The sequence below is a fragment of the Lutjanus erythropterus genome, chromosome 15, assembly GCF_056507025.1.
Source record: "Lutjanus erythropterus isolate fLutEry1 chromosome 15, fLutEry1.hap2, whole genome shotgun sequence".
Lineage (NCBI taxonomy): Eukaryota > Metazoa > Chordata > Actinopteri > Lutjaniformes > Lutjanidae > Lutjanus > Lutjanus erythropterus.
Window position 1 is genome coordinate 26,417,252 of NC_139331.1, and position 22,540 is coordinate 26,439,791.

At 38.8% G+C, this 22,540-nt stretch overlaps 1 protein-coding gene across 1 annotated transcript; it reads right to left on the bottom strand.

Annotated features, from left to right (window-relative positions):
- Nucleotides 1–29: 29 nt before the first annotated feature.
- Nucleotides 30–17,807, bottom strand: esr1 (estrogen receptor 1). Its single transcript, XM_084737575.1, has 9 exons — nucleotides 17,109–17,807; nucleotides 15,959–16,188; nucleotides 12,400–12,516; nucleotides 10,960–11,141; nucleotides 10,618–10,771; nucleotides 7,342–7,480; nucleotides 5,069–5,202; nucleotides 3,159–3,342; nucleotides 30–2,360 (listed from the first exon to the last, which is right to left on the bottom strand). Exons 1-9 carry the CDS (start codon nucleotides 17,543–17,545, stop codon nucleotides 2,015–2,017), a joined length of 1,923 nt encoding a protein of 640 aa, XP_084593701.1. The 5' UTR covers nucleotides 17,546–17,807; the 3' UTR covers nucleotides 30–2,014.
- Between the last annotated feature and the right edge of the window lie 4,733 nt (nucleotides 17,808–22,540).

Genomic DNA, 22,540 nt, shown 5'->3' on the forward strand with positions numbered 1-22,540 from the left:
AAACTTTAGAGAAACACGGTGATGAAGAATATTTTCCCAATTAATGCTTTTATTTTTATGCACAGTAAACAAATGACAGTCAAGTCAGGTTTGACTGGATTTACAATGTTTTTTTTTTTTTTTGGTTCTGAAAAATAGTCTGATCTGAATAGTTTCTGACTTAAGAACAGGTGAAAAAAAAAAAGTATCGTCTCAATTTTTTTCCACCTGCCACAACTTTTTTTCCAGGGTTACGAAAGAAAAACGAAACTTAGGTAAGTGATCCCGGCAAAATCTTTCTTTCATCTGTTTCACAGATTAAAAGAAAAAATTAAGGAATTTATCTTGGCAATCCTGTTTTACCTGTTCTTAAGTCATAAACACAGGCGAGGAAACAATTTAGACCAGATTTCCAAAACAGATCTGATTGTTGGGCATAAAAAGAATATGTCACTTTGGGCTCAAGGGATATTTTTCCACTATTTTCTGACAACCTATTACACTTGTACTTAGTGTATAGCAGCAAATAAAGAAAAAAACCTTATGTCCATGTCAGATATCTTCTTAATTGTATCAACAAATAAAAACAATTGCATACAGCGGACATACAACTAATAATATCTGGGTTTTTGGAGGTGTGTAAATCCAGTCAAACTCAACATGTAATCACTGGATGAGTGGATGAATAGTTTGTAGCTGGTTGATATGTTGAACAACTGCATCAAGACAAAAATCTATGCCTCAAATCAGCTTGGAGCCACTCAGAGCTCACAGATTTCTTTCTCTCTCTCTCTCTCTCTCTCTCTCTCACACACACTCTCACACACACACAAACACACATATTTAAGACATGACAAATTCAGAAAAAACTTTGGTGCAAGTAAGCATAAAGAACAAACCTACTATAGACAAAAAGCTGAAGATAGGGTGAAGTTACCCAAAAGTAAAGCTTGGCTTCCTTCATTATGTTTTCAGTGCTCTAGGATTTCATTGTGACATTTCAAGCCACTCAAAATTAAACAGATATATCCTCAGCCACTGTTCATTTCATAATTTCATCATTCAAATATGTTTTTTCCAAGTATATCAAGTTAAAAATTTGTGCGCATAAGACACGATACCTGACATGTAGTCCTTAATGATATTGGAGTTTAAAGGACCAGTGTGTAGGATTATTGGCATATAACCAACTGACTACCGCTTGCCTCACCCTCCCCTTCCAAGCATGTAGGGGTGACAGGGATCTCAAATTCAACTTCAGGGAGGGGGAGCTGTGCTGCCAGTCTGAGTCTCCTCTCTAGAGCCAGTGTTTGGTTTGTCTGTTCTGGACTACTGCAGAAACATGGCGGTTCAACATGGCAGCCTCCACGGTAGAGAACCCACGCACTCTATAGATATAGATGGCTCATTCCAAAGCAATAAAAACACAGCGATTCTTATTTTTGGGTGATATACTAATATATTATGTTCCATTTCTGCCATATTCTGCCAAGAAATCTTAAAATCTTACACACTGGACCTCCAATTCTTTTTTGGCTTTAAATTCAAACATCATTACACATTCATTTTAACCAGTTTTATCATAGTTTAGTGTGGAATCATCATCAAAGTGTAAAAGTAGAAATAATGCCCAATAGCCCCTTAAACCCAAGAGGAAGTGCACTTTGGTCAAAGCGAATACGAAGAAAAATTAGCTGCTCATCATTTTAAAATCACCGTAGCTGAGAGAGTGCCACAATATAACCTAACACCTGGAAATAAGAAGCTGTACTGTAAAGCTGTCTGAGACGGACTCAAAATCACAGATATTATGAACGGCAGCGCAGAAGATCAGCTGCATTGAAGCTCACATTATGGTGAACTGGAGTAGTGCAAAGGAAAAATGTCTCCCTAAACAGCTACGACTATAAAATCACTTAATTTTTTAAATAATTTACTCATGATGCAAACTTCATCTTTCACTCTGTTCTACGCTCTCCACACATCATCCATTAAATGACCTTTGACCTTCACATGTTGCTTGTTGTGCTCTGTCTCATAGGATGTGGGCGCAGTCAGAGCGGGACCCACCGTACTGCAGGACACCGGGACCTGTTGGGGCTCGGCTGCTCACGTTCTCATGGCTGACTCTGGAACTTGAACCAGCTGAACAGGAGCCTCCACCTCCTCCTCCTCCTCCTCCTCCTCCTCCTCCACTGCTGCTGCCGCTGTTATTGTTGCTGCTGGTGGTGAAGGGAGGCTCTCTGTTGGCCTGGGACCAGGACTCGGCCGGTCTGTCTGGACGGTGGATGCGGTGAGCGTCCAGCATCTCCAGCAGCAGGTCGTACAGAGGCACTTTGTTCTTGCACTTCATGCTGTAGAGATGCTCCATGCCTTTGTTGCTGCAGGCAGCGTAAACAAAAGGGAGACGAGGAATTATAGCGAGTTCATGAATCAGTGTGTTAATGAGTGAAGCTCCACTCATCAAGCACACAGTCAGAGGAGCTGTGAAAACATTTGATAGAGTGTAGGACCCCTTTCTCTCTTCAACAGACACTTAATAGACACAGTCTTCTCCAGTTTGAAGAAGCAGCAGGAGTACCAGTATATGAAGCTAAGCAACGAACTGTTGTGGGCAGGTTCAGTAGTAAAATGTATTTTAGCACCTTAAAAAAGTGTATGCTATATTTAGAATATTTTCACCATTTTACTTTGCCATCAGACAGCCTTTTCTGACAGGAAACTGCTGTTATATAAGATAAAATGTCGCTCTCTCACTCAACCAGACTCAGTCATTTCACCTTGCAGAATACAGGATTTGCTGGTCTACCGCTGACTTAATTTGTAAACTTGTTATTGTGTGACTTCAGTGTTTTAAAAGGGTAGTTTGGATTCACCAAAGTCACACAATAACACAACTAAACTAACTGACTGAGGCAGCGGCAGACCAGTGACTCACATGTTCTGCGAGGTAAAATTACTGTCCTTGCAGATGGAGTCTGGTTGAGATTTCTTTTTTCTTAGTGACTAGAATACATTAGCTTCTGTGCTGGTGCTCCTCTCTGCTTCTCCAAACTGGGGGCATGTCGACCACATCTACTGTAGTTAATACACCAACTATCAGCAGAACATGTTGAAATAGAAGTAGTTTAATATGGTGAAAAAAAACACAAAAGAGACCTTTTCTAATTTGATTTCACCTCATGTGCCTGATGTGGGAGAGCAGGAGGAGCAGCTGGGCCTGCCGCCTCGACTGCTGCTGAGCCGAGCATCCTGATTGGCTGATGTGATGTATGAGAGCGTCCGTGATGGTGTCGAGCATGTTCTGCACTGCCGTGCCGTCGTGGAGGGGCTCCATTGTGCCGGTGCAGAAAGAGAAGGCACCTGATGGAGAGAAGAAATAATGGACCTCTCTTTTAGACACCACTTGCAAGAGATTCAAGCTAAAAACACAAAAAACAACTTTTACTTGATAAAACATCTGACTCACACATGCATATAAAGCCAGGGCATTAACTGCAGATGTTTTTGCCCAAATAGCAATTAAAACTTCAACTTCAGCAGCTCTAGCAGCTGTGCCAGCAGTGTCATCTCGCTGGTATTTCAGTCTACTCAGTTTCCCATATAGAATATCTCAATCACCGGGACAAACACAACCCTCTGTGCCGTCTCATGTTGTCATGGGAACAGTTATCAGGCATATTGACGGTACAGGCCTTTCCAGAACACTCTGTCCGCCTAAATGTGCCTGAGTAGCGTTCAGACCAACACCTCTGTGGGTGTAGTTAGTTTGAAGCCATTCGGTATTTACTCTGGGGAACAGAAACATGCGACAAAGTGGTGTGCATGCTAGCAAAACTGTGTTTTAAATTAAGGAATTAAAGGTACAGTACGCAGGATTTGTCAGTTCTTTTCTATAAACGCACCAGAAAGACAGTTGATTGTTGAGTCTCACTCCCACATCACAGTACTGACACTTTGGCTTAGTAAAGTGTCCCGAAAACAGCACATTAATGTGAAAACACGGAGGCGCAGGCAGAGGGCAGGATCTCTGTGGATACAGCCACCATCACACACCTCCAGTGGGTCAAAAGTGATAATTGAGAGAGATTATATTTATGAGTCTACACTCTGTTTTTTTTTTTTTAGGAAAATCCTGTGTAGTTTACCTCAAAAATTATTTGATGGGGGGGTGTATGAGGTACTTAACAATAGTGTATTAGATACAGCAGACAGCACAGCACCAGTTTTGAGAAACAGCTAGTACACTGCTTAGCATGGAAGCTAAACAATATTCTACTGTGGACAGGGTCAGGAGCACCAAGTATTTTGGCCACTTAAAAAAGGTCCACCTAAAAAAAATAAGTATCAGTCTAACTGTACCCTGCATTTAGAATATTTTCACTGCTTTACTCTGCTGCCAGACAACCAATTCCAACGGGAAAGCGCTGTTATATAACACTCTCCAGACCAACCAAACTTCATAGGCGAAATCAGTCATTTTACCTTACAGAACAAAGGCGCCGCTACTCTGCCGCTGCCTTGATATGTTAGCTTGTTGGTGTTATTATGTAAGTTCGGTGAATCTTAATTAACCTTTTAAAACACCAAAGTTGCACAGTAACGCAAATAAACTAACAGATCGAGGCAGAAGTAGCACCGGAAACTGCAAGGTATAATTACTGATTTCACCCATGGAGTTTTGCTGGTTTGGAGAGAGCGGTAATTGGCTTATATAATGGCTGTTTCCCATCAGAAAAGGCTGTCTGGTGGCGAGGTAAAGCAGTGAAAATATTCTAGATATAGCGTACACTTTTACTACTACTGATATTGATTTCTTTATATTGACCTTTTTTAAGGGGCTAAAATACCTTTTGCTGCCGACTCTGTCCACAGCATTAAAATGCTTATTTCCTGTATGCCTCTCTTCTTCCCCAAACTGCGGGTGTGCTGACCAGCATCTGCTGAGGATAAGTACTCAGTATGCTGTTATTAGAGAAGTGTCTCTGCTGTCCACGATCACAGTTTCCAGGCATCTGTTTGCTCTCAGTTTCTCTGAAAATGTTTCACAAGACAGCGACTTAAATTGTAAACACATATGTTGCCTCACCAGAGTTGAGCAAGATGATAGCTTTGAGGCAGACAAACTCCTCAGGTTTGAGTTTGAGCATGCGGAAGCGGGACGTGGTGGCCAGCAGCATGTCGAAGATCTCAGCCATGCCTTCGACACAGTCGCCTTCGTTCCTTAAGGACAGCATGAGAGAAAACATGAGGAATGTGGTTTAGACTTTAGAGTTTGAATTTCTCTTTCCTTTTGTATTTGAAACTCTGTAAGTCACACATGAATAAATGATCTCAATGCATAGAACATTAATTCAGAATGCTTACTATTACTATCTGTTTATCTCATCAGGTATAGAGATACAGTCAACAAAAACATAAACACAACACTTTTGTTTTTGCTGCCATTTTTCATGAGTTGAGGCAAAATATCTAAGACTTCTTCTATGCACACAAAAGGTTTATTTCTCTCAAATTTTGACAGGTGGTCATGATAAAAGATCACCCTAAAATGCTAATTTTTTATCTTGAAAAAAAAAAAAGATATATATTAGGCACTGAACTATGGTTATTTTACACAGGGCTAGAGATACTGTTTTTTTTTTTTGTTTTTTTTTCTGGCAGGGCAAAGTCATGACCTGCTCTACTCTGCCTCTGATTGGTGCTCAGTGTCTTCATTTCTTTGTGTTGGTTAATGTTATGCATGACAAGTGATTGTTTAGGGTTATGGTACAAATATCAGGGTAAACCAATCAATGTTTCTCAGTGCACAGTTGCAAGGAATTGGGATTTCAGAGTCTACAATTTATAATATCATCGAAGATTCAGAGGATCCAGAAAAATCTCTGTACATAAGGGACAAGTCCGAAAACCGACATGACTTTCTACAAGATATTATACTAGAACAATGAAAAGACACGTTTTGCATGTGTTACAACAGTGTGGCTTCATAGGTAAAGAGTTCAGGTACTAGACTGACCCGTCAAAAAAAACAACAGTGGTATATCAAGTAAGAATGGGAAATAATTTCACTTTCAAAACTTCAACAATTAGTGTCCGCGGTTCACAAATGCTTACTGTGTGTTGTTAAAAGAAAAGGTGATGGTAAATATTCTCCCGTCTCAGTGTTTTTGGAACATGTTGCAGGCATCAAATTCATATAAATACTTAAATATCACGCCTTTGAACTGTATTCAATTGAACAGAGGTCCAAAAAGATTTGCAAATCATTGCATCATGTTTTTATTTACATTTTTACACAGCATCTAAACTTTTTGGATTTGTCAAGAAAGGTCATTAAAACTTAGAAACTGAACTACTGATCCATATACAGCTTGAACATTTCAATAAGCAAAACAAAAACGGTTTGGTTTTTCCTCGTACAGTGCAGCGCTGCAGCTCAGAACTTGGGTTCTGACTTCATCTGCGACCATGAAACTATCCAAAGAGCGGCCAGATAAACAACTAATGGACTGAATCACTGTGACGCTCCATTTGTCGGCACAGTTGAAAAGTGACGGAGAGATGGGTGATATCCAGTGGTTGGAGAGCAAGATAAACTTGAAGCAGAGAGCCAAGGGAATTTGTCAACCCTGACCCACAGCGTTTTAGTCATCATGTCCAATTGGTGAGGACACTCATATGGGGACCAGGTTTTAGAGATAATACTCTCTAATACACTTTTGAATCAAATGGGACCATCAGGCACATCAGAGGGTAAAAGCTCTGTCTGTCTGTCTGTCTGTCTGTCTGTCTGTCTGTCTGTGTATGTCTGTCTCTTTCTCTCTCTGAGCTGGGTTTGGTGAGCTTGTTTACTTTGAACATGGGGGGGAGGTGGAGGGAACAGGCTGTGCCTGCAAAGCAGAAAACAGCTATGTCTCATGTCTCCCTGCATCTCTATTTTCTTCTCCTCTCTGTTCGTCACTTAGCTCTCTCTCCTCCACCTCCTTCTCCGTCATCTCTACCTGCGTCCTTCTTCCTTTTCCATCATTCCTTGCATTGAGGCTTTGATTAAATCTCTGTCCTGGTTGCCAGATCAGCACTGTAATGATGGGGGTGGTATTTCAGGTTAGGGAGAGGCTGCTCTTCTCTCCATGGGGAACATGTAATTAGTCTTTCACTCTATGACAGGCGTGTTGGGATGGCACAATGGCAAGCAAGGTGTGAAATGGAAAATCTACAATGCTGATGTATCACTCTTAAGATCCGTGTGAGAGTGACGGGGGAGAGAGAAATAGGGAGAAAAAGCAGGGAGGGAGTGAGAGATAAAGAAGTATAGAAAGGTGCATGTTGCACAGAAGTCGGGCTAGTATTCGTCGCTACCTGTCCAATATGAGGTCCTGTGCGAAGATGAGTTTGCCGGGACAGTGGATGGACCTCCAGATGAGCCCGATCATCAGCACCTCCAGCCAGGAGCTCTCCAGCAGCTGCACCTGGTCGTGGAGGGACAGCTGCAGGAAACCTAAAAAAAAAAACATGGTAACATTTTAAAATAATCAACATTAAGACTTGGTTATTTTACTGTCAACAAACATTCAAATTACGTTTATATAAGCTTTATAAAACATTTATTATTCAATTATTAAGTATTATGAACATCAGTTGCAATGTTATAAAGGCTATCCAAATAATGTTTATAGATGCACTATACAGTATTTATTAACCATTTATAAAGTATTATAAGGAGAGTCTTGCAAAGCAGTAAAGCATTCAGTAAAGGAGGCAATTGCTTAACTCCAACTGTGTATTTTTAGAGCAGTGGGCTTTTGTTTTCAAGATAACAGGCTTAACTTTACATTGACAGAAAACAGTGCTAGACATTTATAAACAGCTGATCAACTTATCTTTTAATTATTAAATTTATTTTGAGGCTTTTTGCCTTTCCTGGACAGTGACAGCTGAAGACAGAGAGGAAAGTACTCAGAGTAAGAGTGTTACAAATACTTATAAGGCTTTTATTAACATTATTGAGGAGTCTATACACTGTGCTAATAAATGTTGTATAATCTTAACAATACGTTGCAAAAGGACTCCTGCACACTATGTAACTTGCAATATATTGTTTATTTGTGACATTTTGCTACTAGACTTTCATCAGGCAAATGTTTGCCTGATGATGATGTTGATATATTGCAAGTCAGACTGTGTGAGAGTCCTTTTTAGTTGCCTCTCTCCAACGAAACTATCTTATCTAACAGATGTGCAAAGTGTTTCCTTTGTATAATCTAACAATAAAAATGTTTATGATGCTATTATTAACACAGTATGTGGATATCTTGATAAAGCAACAATAACAGCTTAGTAAGGGTTTAGCAATGACATTATGTAAGTTAGTCTGTTAAGTTGCTATTATGAACAATTCTGAGAAATTCACAAGGCTTTTATTAATGTTCTTAAGCAGTATACAGTATAAACTGTTCATAATAGGTGATTATAACTGTCTTATTATCTAACAACAAACATGTTTATGCTCATATTTTAAGATTAACACAATTATTAATAACAATTTTTTAATAAACACCTTATTAGGGTCTTATTACCTATAACTAATGCTTATTATAAGCACCTTAATATGTTGCCATGTCATAAATGATATCAACTATCAATTTAACATTTATTAATGATGTTTATTATGAAGTGTTACCAGAAATAAAGTGCACATTAACAAGCTTTTTTGTTAAAGGACGACCGTGACCGACAGATGACAGTTAGAGCAGATTTAACACTATTTACAAGTAAACTCCAAATAATCGTCACTAAAAACTTAACTTATTCATTAACACTGAACAACATGTGTTGTATCCTGATCACAGTAATTAAATGTAAAGTGTTGTTGTTACAGCAGTGCTGATTATTTGAAGCGGTGGGTGTTAACTGCAGTGTGGCGGGGAATATTAACACACACAGAGTTAAATGTTTGTGCACCTTTAATCCCACACAGAAAAACATGCACGCTCTTGTTTTGCGGCGGGGAATGGCTACTTAAATGAAACCATCTGCAATCTCTGTGCTCTCATAAGAAGCCTTATCGCTGGCACTCAGCTGTCTCAATTCATATGTAATTACAGCCAATTCATTCCCATTGTCCCCCTCTGTACCCTGTTTGGGACCCCTCGCAATTAAAACTGTGTGCCTTTGGGCTTTTAGTGACGCACAAGGTTGTAATACCTCAAAATCAGGATTTACTCACTTAGAGAGCTTGTCATGTGTGTACGTGTGAGAGTGTGTGTGTGTGTGGGTGCATACAAAAGGGTGATGTGTCCTATACCGCATTTAGGCTCTATGGGGTGCCAGCAGATTGGCCAAACAATCCTCTCAAAGGTGATGACTGCAATTACGGTTGCTGTAATGGCTCTGCATTTGTGTGTTTGTGTGTTTGTGTGTGTGTGTGTGTGTGTGTGTGTGTGTGTGTGTGTGTGTGTGTGTGTGTGTGTGTGTGTGTGCTTCCACTATAAAGGTCTCCCATCACCTTGCTGTTGCCTCAGCAGTCGAACAGACAACAATCGAGGGCCATCACCTCTGTCACACAATATATCTCTACATTCAAGTCTTTAAGAAAGACGCCGTTTCCGAGTTTTTTGAAATCCTAATTTGGACAAGACATGCAACAGGTGTCACTGTGAACCTCGAGCAGACCTGACTCACATGTTGTGCACCTGCCCTCACCTATGCACTATTTCTGAACATCTATCCAAAACTACAGGCATAAGCTTGAGGCCAAATGTGTGGACAGTTAGCTGCGAGGTTAAAAAATAATCAGAAACAACAACTAAAAGTAAATATAATATCTGCTACAATATTTCCAAGAATTTTGCGACTGCAACATGGAAATGATCTTATCTCTAAGCAAACTCTAGACTTGACTAAAGTGATCTTCCTGTAAGTTATGTCGGCATATTGCAGCATGTGGGGAACTTTGCATTAACTTTAAGAACAATGTGACAGGAGTCATCAATTAAAGATGTGGGGAATTAATAGCGACACACTCCGTGGCTACGTTTGTCTTAATATGTGTTGCCAAGCTTCAGTCTCCTCCACCATCGCCATGATTTCAGCTTCCAAAAAGTTTGTTTGTTTGCTGTTCTCTTTTGGTTTGGTTTTGTGCTGCATTATATGAGGAGAAATCCCTGATCGTACGGCAGGTGTCATTAATTTGAGATAGATCTTAGTATCTTTTAAGAATCAAAATTAAGCATACCATCAGAAGTGATCTTCAGACTAAGTTCAAGTACAAATCTAAGAACAATTTTAATTGAGGCCCTGAGCCCTGATTATGTTACTGAAAACTTAATATGAAGTTAAAATAAATGTTTATGTTTTCAGTAACTGTCTGTGTTTAAATGTTATGCTGTTTATTTTTGCACTCTGTCAATGTTGTTGTCAAACAGGAAGCATAGTTTCTCATCATTACACCTACCAGGTAGCTCCTCCTGTCTCATAAATTTTAACCACTGTGCTCAATCTAAATCACCCAGAGCACTGTTTTCTGAATTATATGTTCTATAAAAACAGTTCCCATATCTGCACACATGCCAATACTGATATATGATAATATAATATATCGGCCGACAAATACAATACGGCCAATCTAAGCAGTACCTGGAAGCTTCTTGGCCCAGGCGATCATGTGGACCAGCTCCTTGTCGGCCATGCTGGTGAGCAGGGTCATCATGGTGACCTCGGTGTAGGGTCGGCTCAACTTCTGACGGGAGCACAGTATCGGTGGCTCGGCACCCTGAAGCAGGAGGAGCACCTGAGGAAGCGGTAGATTAACAATCTGTCGGTAAATTCATCCAGAACCCACTGTGCCCTGAAACTTAGTACGAATATTCACGGCCCCTGGAGGATGATTCCTAATGTTTCTTTCAGATCCAGATAGTGTCCAACACCACAACAAGGCATTTCAAAAACAAATATCACTGTCTCCACATGGATGAGCACCTGGTCAGGAGACATGCTGATCACAGATGATCTTCCTCCTCCACCACCAGCACTGCTGCTGCTGTGTTTCCTCCTGTCCTGAGGAGGCACTGTTCTGTGCTCCAGGTCCTTAGAGGCCTTGTCGCTGGTGCCGGTCCGTCGTTTGTCACGCCGCAAAACACGCCCACGGTCCTTGCGCACACCTTAAGCACACAGCAGGGGCTTAATACTAAATAACATGCAGTTGCGCAGAGATATGCAGACACGCATGCACACAACCACACAGAAACACATCGTCAGGCTTTTTCCAGACGCACACGTCACCACATATCCTGTTCATACCACAAAGTTCAGCAGAGCAGATTAAATGGATGCCTGTGTGATTCAAGAAGAATGAAAACAAAAATGTGGGTGTGTGTTAATCAGTAGTTGTACTCCTTGAGAGGAAATCGCTTCAAGGTCATGTTAAAGTTAGTCTCAAGCTTATCTGCATCCACCAGCGCTCTCATATGTGAGCCAGGCCTCTCAGCAACAAGCCATGTCTGGGGGACGGCAATTAGTTTGGAAATTTGCTCAGAAGATTGGAATCAAAATTATCTTATTTTGCTGAAAGAAAAATAATATACAGACAAGACCTTTACGCAGGTTTTAACAGGGGGGCAGCAGGTTAAAATCACAAAGGTCTGCAGAGGATCTTGACTCATTTTCAGAACAACTGGCCCGACGGTCTGTAATGAGTTCATAAAAATGGGATTTTGATAAAATTGAGAAAAAATAATAACAGCAGACAACAAAATGGGCAAATGTGCAGATGAACTGAGAGATTAAAATGTGAAACAATTTTGTGTCTAGGCCGAGCTGATAATTGCGAAAACATAAAATTTGTTGTTAAAGCACCACCTTGAGGTCAGTGAGTGTCATTTTTTTTGCCTGAGAAGTGTTTGGATTTTGTTATGCGACTGCTGAGTTTTGTGAGTTTCTTACAGTTTTTGCTGCACAAACACTTCTATTGGAGAAAAACAAGAAGAAAGAACAAAAACATTCACAGAAGCCTTTTTAAACAACTGAAGCAAGAAAAAAGCAAAAACAATAAGGTAACACATAATAACGTAATGCAAATTTACTAGTAGGAATGCAACTAAATTACTTTCATTATCAATTATTTTGCTGATTATTTTAACAGTTAATTATTTAGTCTATAAAATGTCAATCCCAGCAAAGTTATTTCATCCAACCATCAGTCCAAAACTGAAACTTACTTGAAAAATGACAAAAAAACAACAAAAAAACAATTATTCAGTAGTTGGCAACTAATTTATTTTTAATGGACTAATTGTTGCACCTCTATTTACTAATAGACAGAAAACTGCAGAGAAGAACATATAAAATAAAACAAGCGACAAAAGGAGATTGGTCTTGGAAAAGATGGAAACTCTGCTGTCTGTCGGTGCTTCTACCCACCTCCTTTCATCATGCCCACTTCGTAACACTTCCTAAGACGACAAGCCTGGCAGCTCTTCCTCCGATTCCTGTCAATAGTGCACTGATTGGTTGCTGGGCACATATAGTCATTGTGACCTGAGATGGAAAAAAAATCTATTACCTCAAGCTCCGCACTCCAGTGTTCAGTTCAGATTTAGGTTATTTAGTAGCCAGGAACACTCCATTCCCATTCAGAAATGGATCTCAGATGGAGAAAATTAAAAAGTGGCATCTTGGTTTTGTCATTGCCATGGAGACTATTGGTTTCTTTATGACCAGTCTTCCATTGCCAGACTTATCGATATGACAAAACATCACAAACATGACTAAGCCACCAACAGCACATGATGCTTTTGTCTGCATGGAGGTTTACTGTTGTGTTTACTATTAACTAAATTGGTTATTTTTTGTTATATTGTTTACCCATTCTTGAAAACTGGGACAAATCAAATTCTATCACTAAACTTTAAAAATGATTGCTACTAACACTCTAATTACATGTTTTGTTCTGCTCTCTTCTTTTATTTCTAAATTTGCCCTTGTTCCAGACAAGAGTTCACAAATTCAAAAGCCTTCAAAATCTAAACTTAACAATAACAACTGACAAAATAGGTATAATAATGTGCAATTATAATCACCTTTATTTTAAAATATATTTTTAATGAAAATGCTGGCCCCTTCTTTGTAAATATTCTTTGTAAATATACTTTGCTTGTAAATGTACTTTTTTTGTGTAAATGAATTTTTGTACATGTATTTCTAATTCTGCAATTTTGTATTGTTTCTGCAGTGTGTTGTACTTTGTATATCTGCATGTGTGATCACATGATCTGTGGGGTGACCACCACTGGTTGTATAAATAGAGGTGTGTGTCTTCATCTTGTTCATGTCTGATGAAGGGCTAGTACCCGAAACATCACATGTGGTACTATTAAATGTCTTAAAGGAGCAGTTTCTGGTGTGCTGACTTATTTTTGTATTTTTGTATTTGTTCTTCTGTCCAGCACCCAGTACTTACTGTTTTTGGATGTGCATGCTGTTTTTTTAGTCTTCACTTCCTGGTTTAAAAAATGACCATAAGCCATAACAAGTCAATTCTGTAGCTCTTCTAAATGAAAACTAAATAAGAAATATTAAAACTGTGGATTTTGAATAAGCATTAAGAGATCTCTTAGCAACTTTAAAAAACTAAATGGCTGCTCACTACAGCTACGATGGGAAATGAAAATGTGTCACATTTTGTCAACTCTGTCGGATATTCCATCTTACAGAGCTGACGTCTATGCTCTCGGTTCTCTTTAATAACTAAATAATGTTGCTGAAATTAGAACTTTTTTAAATTCTAGTCAATTCAATTAAAAAGTAATAATAAAAAGTCAATGCCCCACTTGGGCCCAGTCAACATGCTCCTGACACATAACTGACATGAGTTTTTCTTCTGTTGTATTCATTTATAAAATATGGTTATGTCAACAAATAATTTTATGGTACACCTAATGTGTGTGTTCTTTGTGTTATAAAGGATATTATATGTTGTTTATCCCAAGGAAAAATACTTATCAAAAGAAATTATAAGGGGGGAACATTATAATAGTATGTATTTCTTGAATAAAAACATGTCAAACTTTTTGATTATACAACTTATTAAATAGTCTTGTATTTAATGCAACAAAAAACATTAAACATTTCCTGTGTTTTATATAATAATACAATGACTTTATGTGTGTCTGACAGAGTTGACAGAATTCATGTCCTCAGCCACAATAAATGCTTTTTAATGAAAAATTAAATCACTAGGAGTTAGGCCCATTACAAGGTTTAACAGCCAAGAGTTTGATCTTTTATAATATATTTTCTCAGCATAAATGAAGAGTAAAAATCAAAGCCTCCTCAAAATACTGTTTTCTCTAAATTCTCAAGAGTTAGTGTATTATATATTATATTTTCTTTACATATATATATATATATATTTAACATGTCTCAAATAAAGCTATTCTATTATGTTCTATTCTGGGTTGCACATTATGTCTTATAAAACGTTTTCAAATACAAACAGAAGAAGAAATGGTTAAAACAAACCTGTGAGTGAAAATCATAACGCTGTAAAAACAACCTGATGAAATTTAAATTCTGTTCCCTTAAAATTTAACAGCTCTCACTTTCACAATGTCAAAACCTATGACACATTTATTCCCACTTTCTCTCCTCTGCTGCGTTCCAGTTTGGCTGTTTATGTCTCTGTTAAGGTTTCAGTCAGTTCACTTCAGTACCATGAGCCGACCGAGCAGCTGGCAAACTAAATCATCGTCCTGTTACAGCCAGACTTTCACTTTTTCTTTTTTGGATGTTCTTCAGATTCTCACATGTGCCTGATTAAAACACTCTAAATTTTCTTTTGCTCACTGACAGGAAAACTTTTATGAGTGATTACTGCAGTAGTTTTCAAACTGGGGTCCTCGGGTGGGTTGTAGGGGATCCACATCAAAAGGAGGAATAAAATTATTTTAAAAATATTTTTTGGAAGTTGGAACAACAAGAAAAGCAGTAGAGTTTGCCAATTTGACCGACTATAATTAAAAGCGATCCTTGTTTGATCAATGAGTCACTATGTTTAGATTCGTAAACACAAAACCCTCTCAGATTAGGGGTTCATAGTCTAATGTGAGGGTCCTTGATATGAAAAAGTTTGGGAGGCCCTGGACTATTGTATTGTTCTTTTTTTTCACATGGGCATATTTTTCACAATAGATGGCATAAAAAAATCACTTATGAGCATTTATTTGTCTAATTAAGTGTAGTTTATGTGTAGAATTTGAGAAAATTCTTCAGCATTTTTGCATGAAATATGAAAACTATACAGGTAACATTTGAGAATTACATCCATCGATACTGGAGAAATTCATATCATTATTTACTATTCCAAGAAATACTGGTTAAAATATCTGATTTGACAGATTATGCCAAAGCATTTAATTTTAATTCTTAAGCAAAATGCACTATCAAAGTCAAAGCAAATTTGTTTGTTGGTGTATTTCACTTTAAAAAGGGTCACACTTTTATTTACAGTACACTAATAAGACAGAAGAAGCTCTACTTTGTATCAAATTAGACAAAAACTAGAAATAATATTCTTTATTAGACAGCATGAGACACTTTATTAGATCTTCATTAAAGCAGACACATGATTTCACTTTAGTTTTTAGTACAATTCTATTGTAATATGTCTCTAATTACCCTCTAATAAAATATAATAAGGGTCTAACTGTGGAAAATAATACACTTTAGTTTACAGTTCAGTTCAGTTGTAATGTCTCCCTAAAATACACTCAAATAAAGTTTAGTATGTGTCTAATAAAAGGTCTAACAGACCACATTATTTCTAGTTTTTGTCTAATCTGAATCAAAGTACAGCTTGATGTGTGGTACTAGTGTATTATAAAATAAAGTGCAACTGAAAAAATGTATTAACATTTGTTGTAACAGTGATGTCAGTTAGATTTGGTTCGGTCAGCACTGAGGAATATTAAAGGTTACTTACCCTGGATGCTCCTCTTAAAGAAGGCCTTGCAGCCCTCACAGGACCACACCCCATAGTGGTACCCAGAGGCATAGTCACTGCACACGGCACAGAAACGCATCTCTTTGGCCATGTCAAAGCCACCACCAGCCCCGACTCCAGCCCCCGACTCCCCCACACCGTACGAGTCGTCACTGGTACCACACTGATCGTCTCTGGGAACCGGCTGCTGATTGGATGGGACACTGGACCTGCCATGAGGAACAGATTAAATAAAAGTACTAAACTGTAATGCAGATTAAATAATGTTAATAGCTCTTTTCCATAACATATGTGGACACTGGCAAAAAATTGACTTTTGTCTTATATTTTGCCTTTATCTTTGTTTACATAAAAAGTTAGCAACTACTTAATTACAGATCAGTTCTGACATTTATCACAGCAACTTTACTCTGACAGTGGCAGAGACAGAAACAGAGTGCTATTTTCCACCTGAGCCAGAAAACAATCTGTACGAGCACTTCTGTTGTTCTTACGTATTGTTCCTTTTTCAAGGTCCTTGACAAAGTCCTTAATCTCTGGAATTAGAAACCCGGGCGAAGCTTGATCCTTTCCACAGAGATAGTGGCAATGTTTTGTATAAAGCAAGAGATTAAAAAAACAACAACTCAGTTATATAATTATTATTTTTTTGTTTATAACTGCATTGTGGGGAGTGAACAGAACGCTGATGCTGTGAGTGAAGGATATTAAATCTACTTATGTGGGAATACTGAGCCCTACGACCATTCATAAAGAAACTCCAAGTAAGGATTTATAGTGTTTTTATTCATGGATATTATTCTTTAACTTTTTATTCAAATCATGATGGTGTTGGCAAAAGAACCACAGTGAATAAATAAATCTGGAGGGTCTATGATCTGATTGCACCTCTCATATCAGTAAAATAATCACTGGAGTACAAAATAAAACTGACCGAACAAGATTCAGGCACTGGAGTGCCATCTCTCCCAAATAACCTTCCCTGCAACGAGATACTTTACTACATTTAAAAATAAAGTAATTCATACCTGTTGATGCAGACTCTACAAAAATAACTTTTTTCCAAGCACAAAACAGACACTTTCTCTACTCTGGTGCTCCGCAATGAAGAAAAATGATCTTTCCTCACCTGTAGACGGGTGTTGAGGTGGTTTCCAGATAGTGGTGGCTGGGAGGGTGCATAAAGGGGCTGAGCCGGGGGCTGGAGGGCACAAACACAAGAGGACTGGTGGGCCCGCTGCCCAGGGACTGAAGGCTGCCATCTGAGGGTGGTCCGTGGGCGTCCAGAGGAGCAGAATAGTAGCCAGGGGTGGAGTGGCTATAAAGAGGAGTCGGGGCAGGGGTGGGGGCGGCATAGTCGTACGTCCCTTCCAGGAAGTCCACAGTGGCTACCCCTCCGGACTCCCGGCTCTCTTCGGGGTACATGTCACTGAGGGGGGCACGCAGGGGAGGCGAGGGACGCTGTGGGGAGAGGGTCTCCAGCTCTGAGAAGGCTGGGTTGATCCTCGGTCTGACTACTGGTCCGCAAGGCTGCCTGCTCTGCACCGGGCTCTGCCTGAGCAACATCACAGCACAACAGCACTGATATGCAACATGATTTAGACTTGCTCTCCCATTTGCTGGGAGGGGGAGTGGAGTGCTGCTCTCCCTCTCTTGCTGTCTCTCCTGCCTTTTTTTTCCAATAAAGCCTGTCAGGCAACTTGAAGAGTCCACTATTCTCCCAGTCCCTTTGCCCTATCTGTCTTGAGCTTCCGCCCACCAAGCTGAAAAAAAGAAAAAAACACCCAAAAAGACTCCTCCCAACCTCCATGCTTTTTTTCCCCCTGCAGCCTGTCTCTTATTTCCTCTAATACATATCCACTAATGTGCAGAAGGAATGGAGGATGGACAGATAAATAGTCATTCCCAAATAACTTCCCAATTCACCTTTTTCTTAAATTGAAAAGATTTTATTGGTTGCAGCTGGTGTCCAGAGAAAAAGCAACTGTAAAGTAAACAGTTTCATTTAGCTGATACTCAGCACACTACCAGCATGACGTACAAGCGGTCTATTTGTAGCCAGATTATTGAATACACCTGAGACCCTGCAGTAAATCAAATCACTGTGGAAATGAGAAACATTAGGACAATGGTTTTAAACAATGAGCAGTTTGAATAAAGCCAAAATCTACCAGGATACACCACTCACCTCTTACATATGAATCATCCTTGTATCTGTTGTTTGAGTCTTCTCTCTGTCTCCCTCTCTGCTCGCCTCTCTCATCTCTCTGGCTCTCAGACATCTAGCCGGGCTCAGATTGGACACAATGGGAACAGTGGAAAGGTTATAAAAAAGGATAAACAAATTAAAGATGCGGCCAAATCGATAATCGCAGTGTGTTTAAGTGCCAGGTCACCATAACACAGCAAACAGAGCAGGAGGTCAAATCTCATTCCAACAGCCAATAATTACACAATCAATCCCAAATTAGGAGATTGATGGTTATTTTCCTACAGATGCCATATGACCCAAATTGTGTCTTTTGATTAACATTACAAAGAAATTAACAGACATGTTTCATTGAATTTTCATTAAAAAGAGGGCGGCATATGTTACAGGAGCACAGTATGGACTGGTTAATCATAAATGTATCAGCGCTGGACACAGATGAAATGGAACACCGTATATAAACAAATCAAAGGAAAGGGGCAGAGTATTATTCATGCAAATAAAGATTTGAGGGAATCAACGTTCATGTTTACAGCACAAATGTTTGTGGCTGTCAGGGATACATTTAGTTCTTGTGTGTTTTGGGATGTTCCGAGCTGAAACACCCCTAAGAAAACTAAGAAATTATAAATGTGGGGACTTTTTTTCCAAACATTCATAGAATGTGTAAAATAAAACCAGTTACAACAGGGTTTCTATGAAGAAATAATTATTCAGCACTTTTTTTATTTTATAAAAGTGCTGCTACTGACTGCTGCATTGTTTATTTCAACTTCACAAAGATAATTCAAACATTAATTGCCATAGACAATTTATGACAATTTTTGCATGTCCTTAAGTCATGGCTGGCTACTTTCATTGTCATTTATAAAAGAAGGAAAGCAGAAGCACTTTTAAAGGGATTACCTATAGTGCTATTTATCGAACTGTCCTCTCTCCAATATAACGGGACTAAATGCCACTCGGACTGTGGAGCTTCAAAATACATTTGACAAACTAAACAGCAATGTCAGTTTCTAGTAATCATGACCCAGTTACTCAAAATCATCCACAGACCTCGTTGTGAGCAGTTTCATTTAGGAACTACTTTCTTTTTATGGTAGAATCTACTGGAACTACTTGATCTCTGCAGTGAAATCTACCAAAAGTACTTTATTTCTACTAGAAAGAAAATAGTTCATGATTGAGACATTGCTGTTGAGTTTTTCAAACCGATTTTTTGAGCACCAAAGCCATTGCCATTTAGTCCCATTATATCAGACAAAAGGCAGCCATAACAAAAACAATCTAGATGGCTAAATAGCACTACAGGCCAAAAGAAAAATACATATTGTATATCCAAAATTTAAGACAGTATCTAGTCTCCTATCTAGTCTCAATATAATATTGATATACCGCTCAGCTGTGATTTAAAAAAAAGCACTCAATATTTTGAGGCTTGAATTAAATATACTTCCATGCCAGCTGACACAAACTGTCGATTATGCAAAAAATTCATACAGATCAAGATGGTCACAAGCAACTCTATGTCTATCTCCCCCTCTGAGGAAAACCTGAACATTTGGCACAGAGCACCTTTTCCCCTCCTCTGTGCAACATCATTCTTGAGTAAACAACCCAATTTTCAGGACATGTCAGGTCAAGTGGAAAACAAGTAGTGCTGATGATGATATATATATATATATTTTTGCATTTTCCCTTGAAAAAAAACGAAGACACTGTTGCATTAGAGAACAGGAAAATGACAGGTGAGAAACAGCAAAATCACCTAAATGGCACTAGATTGGCAGGTTCTTGGTGTAATTGACTTCATTTTCATAACAGACCACATTCACAAAGCATGTCAGCAGCCTAAATGATACCATTCAGCTTTCTCTGCTCATTCTGGAATTGTAACGCACATGTTGCAGCATTTCCAGCCGTTTTGTTGGCTGTTTTCCTGGGTGCAACCTGACCGTGAGTGCACGAAAGGTCATCAGGCAAAAACTGTCGTAAAATAACAATGAAAAATGTCACGTTACTGGTGAACATTACCTAATGATGGTTTATTTTGAGTGTGTACAGATGCATTGCTCACAATTTAAGGTAAACAGACTTTTTTGACAGCAGCCATTTTGACATGAAATGGTACAAATTCCAGTTCCAGAAAATTTGTGATGCTGTGCAAACCGTGAATAAAAACAGAATGCAAGGATTTGCAAACCCTTTACAACCTATATTCAATTGAATAAATACGAGCACAAGACATTCAGTGTTCAAACTGATAAACTGTATTGCATTTTGCAAATACACACTGACCCTGAATGTGATTCCTGCAACATGTTCCAAAGAAGTTCACCAATGTGATACATCACCTTCTCTTTCTACAACACCCAGAACCCTGAGGACACAATGTCCATGATTTCCAAAAAAACAGTCTGAGATGTTGACTCACAACCGTAGCACACTTTTCATCAGTCCATCTCAGATGAGCTCGGGCCCCACAGTAGTTGGCAGCATTTCTGGACGTTGTTGATATATGGCTTTTTGGTAGAGTCTGAACTTGTATTTTTAGGTGCAATGAACTGTTTACTGACAGCAGTTCTCCAAAGTGTTTCAGAGCCCACATAGTAATATCTTTTATAGAATCATGTCAGTTTTTAAAGCAATACCCTCTGAGGGGGGGTCAAAGCTCAAAGGCATGTTGGTTTTTGGCGTTGCCCCTACGTGCAGATTTCTCTGAGTCTTTTAATATTATTAATGATTGTAGATGGTGAAGTCCATAAATTCCTTGCAGTTGTGTGTTGAGAAACATTTTAAACTCTTCTGTTTTGAAGGCAAAAAAAATTCAGAATGAGTCTACACTTACAAAAACAATCATGCTTATCACTTTGAACATAATATATCTTGTCTTTGTACTGTTTTCAACTGAATAGAGAGGTCAGAAAGGATTTGCAAATCATTGGATTCCATTTTTAATCAATGTTTTATGCAGCATCCCAACTTTTTTGAAATTGGGGTTTGTAGGACAAGCACAGGCATAACCAATAATACTAATTAAGGTGTCATTCCATTCAGGTCAGAGTCAGGGTGCTGCTATTATACATGTTGGCTCACTGGGAGGGCTCTAGACTGTGTTTACTCTACTATTTCATGTCAAAATGGCTGCCTTGAAAAAGGTCTATTGGATCACAGTATTTACTGCACAGGCACGTAAAGAAAATACTGTTGCTGCACTTGACCAATGTTGAGACAAATAAACTGACAAAATACGTCACTGTTAACCACATCATCCATTTCTCATGTTTGTAAAGTACGACAGCAAGGAAAAAGACCAGTCAATGCAGTTCTTTATTAAATCAAACCCATTAGTGAAAATGTAATATTTCCCCCAGCAGCAGTGAGAAGAATCCAGTTAACATCACCTTTGAGGTACTGACACTGACAATGAAGATTTAGATGACATAACAGCGTGCAGAGAGAGACAACCACTTTTATCTATGAAGATACAGAGGTCTGGGTTGCCAGTTTACACAAAACAAGCACACACAGTCACTGTTATTGTTACACTACCCCAATAACAGTCTCCCATCTTTCAAACTCAGCAAAACAATTAATCAAATGATGTTATGATCTGCCTTAAGAGATTTTTTTGCATGTTCTGATGCATGCATATCAAGTAAAACAACCTGAGCTGAGCGTAAGTAAAAACAACCGTATATTACATTTAACACTCCTCAAATGCATGCAAAAACTACAACAGAGATTTATACAATCCAATTCTTAATCAATAAATGTTAACATCTATATTATTACCCTGTAAACAATAAGACTTAATACATTGTGCAAAACACCTAAGCTATTTGTGATAAAAATGCACAACACATAAGCTATTTGCAATAAAAAGCAACTTTGATTTGTCACCTCTGAGGATAAATTTGAACTGTGTTCAAATTATGGAGAAATACAGAGATCTAAAAGTACTAACATATTAACTATGAACTCTTCTCATTTCTCTATTTTGTGCCCCCTCAGCCTGTCTGGGACCTGAAAATCAATCTCAGCATGCCATCTGAAGGAAATTTCTTAAATGCATCTCGAGGAGAGAGGAGGCTTGCCGAAAAAACTATGAGCAATGACGCAGAGGTGAATTGTGAATAAAAGAAAATGTAAGGAAGGACTTTTGGCCGAGATCGTATGATACAGTGGTAGAGCATTGCAAAAAAGATATCGCCACATTTCTTTCATGTTGGTCATCTTTCATCTGGGACAGCCCAAAATTGCACGGTGCATACGCAGCTCGAGATGCAAGGGGAGGAAGCGAGGAAAGGAATCAAGGATGTACAATCTGAGAAATGAGAAGAGAGGTCTGA

What these genes read in the sequence shown, in the direction of transcription:
- esr1 (XM_084737575.1), bottom strand. Translation starts at nt 17,545, where the DNA reads ATGTTGCTCAGGCAGAGCCCGGTGCAGAGCAGGCAGCCTTGCGGACCA. An exon ending in CTTTAAGAGGAGCATCCAGG is followed by an intron (nt 12,517 to 15,958) that starts GTAAGTAACCTT and finishes TTTCCATCTCAG; the next exon opens with GTCACAATGACTATATGTGC. An exon ending in TCAGCATGTCTCCTGACCAG is followed by an intron (nt 10,772 to 10,959) that starts GTGCTCATCCAT and finishes CCGCTTCCTCAG; the next exon opens with GTGCTCCTCCTGCTTCAGGG.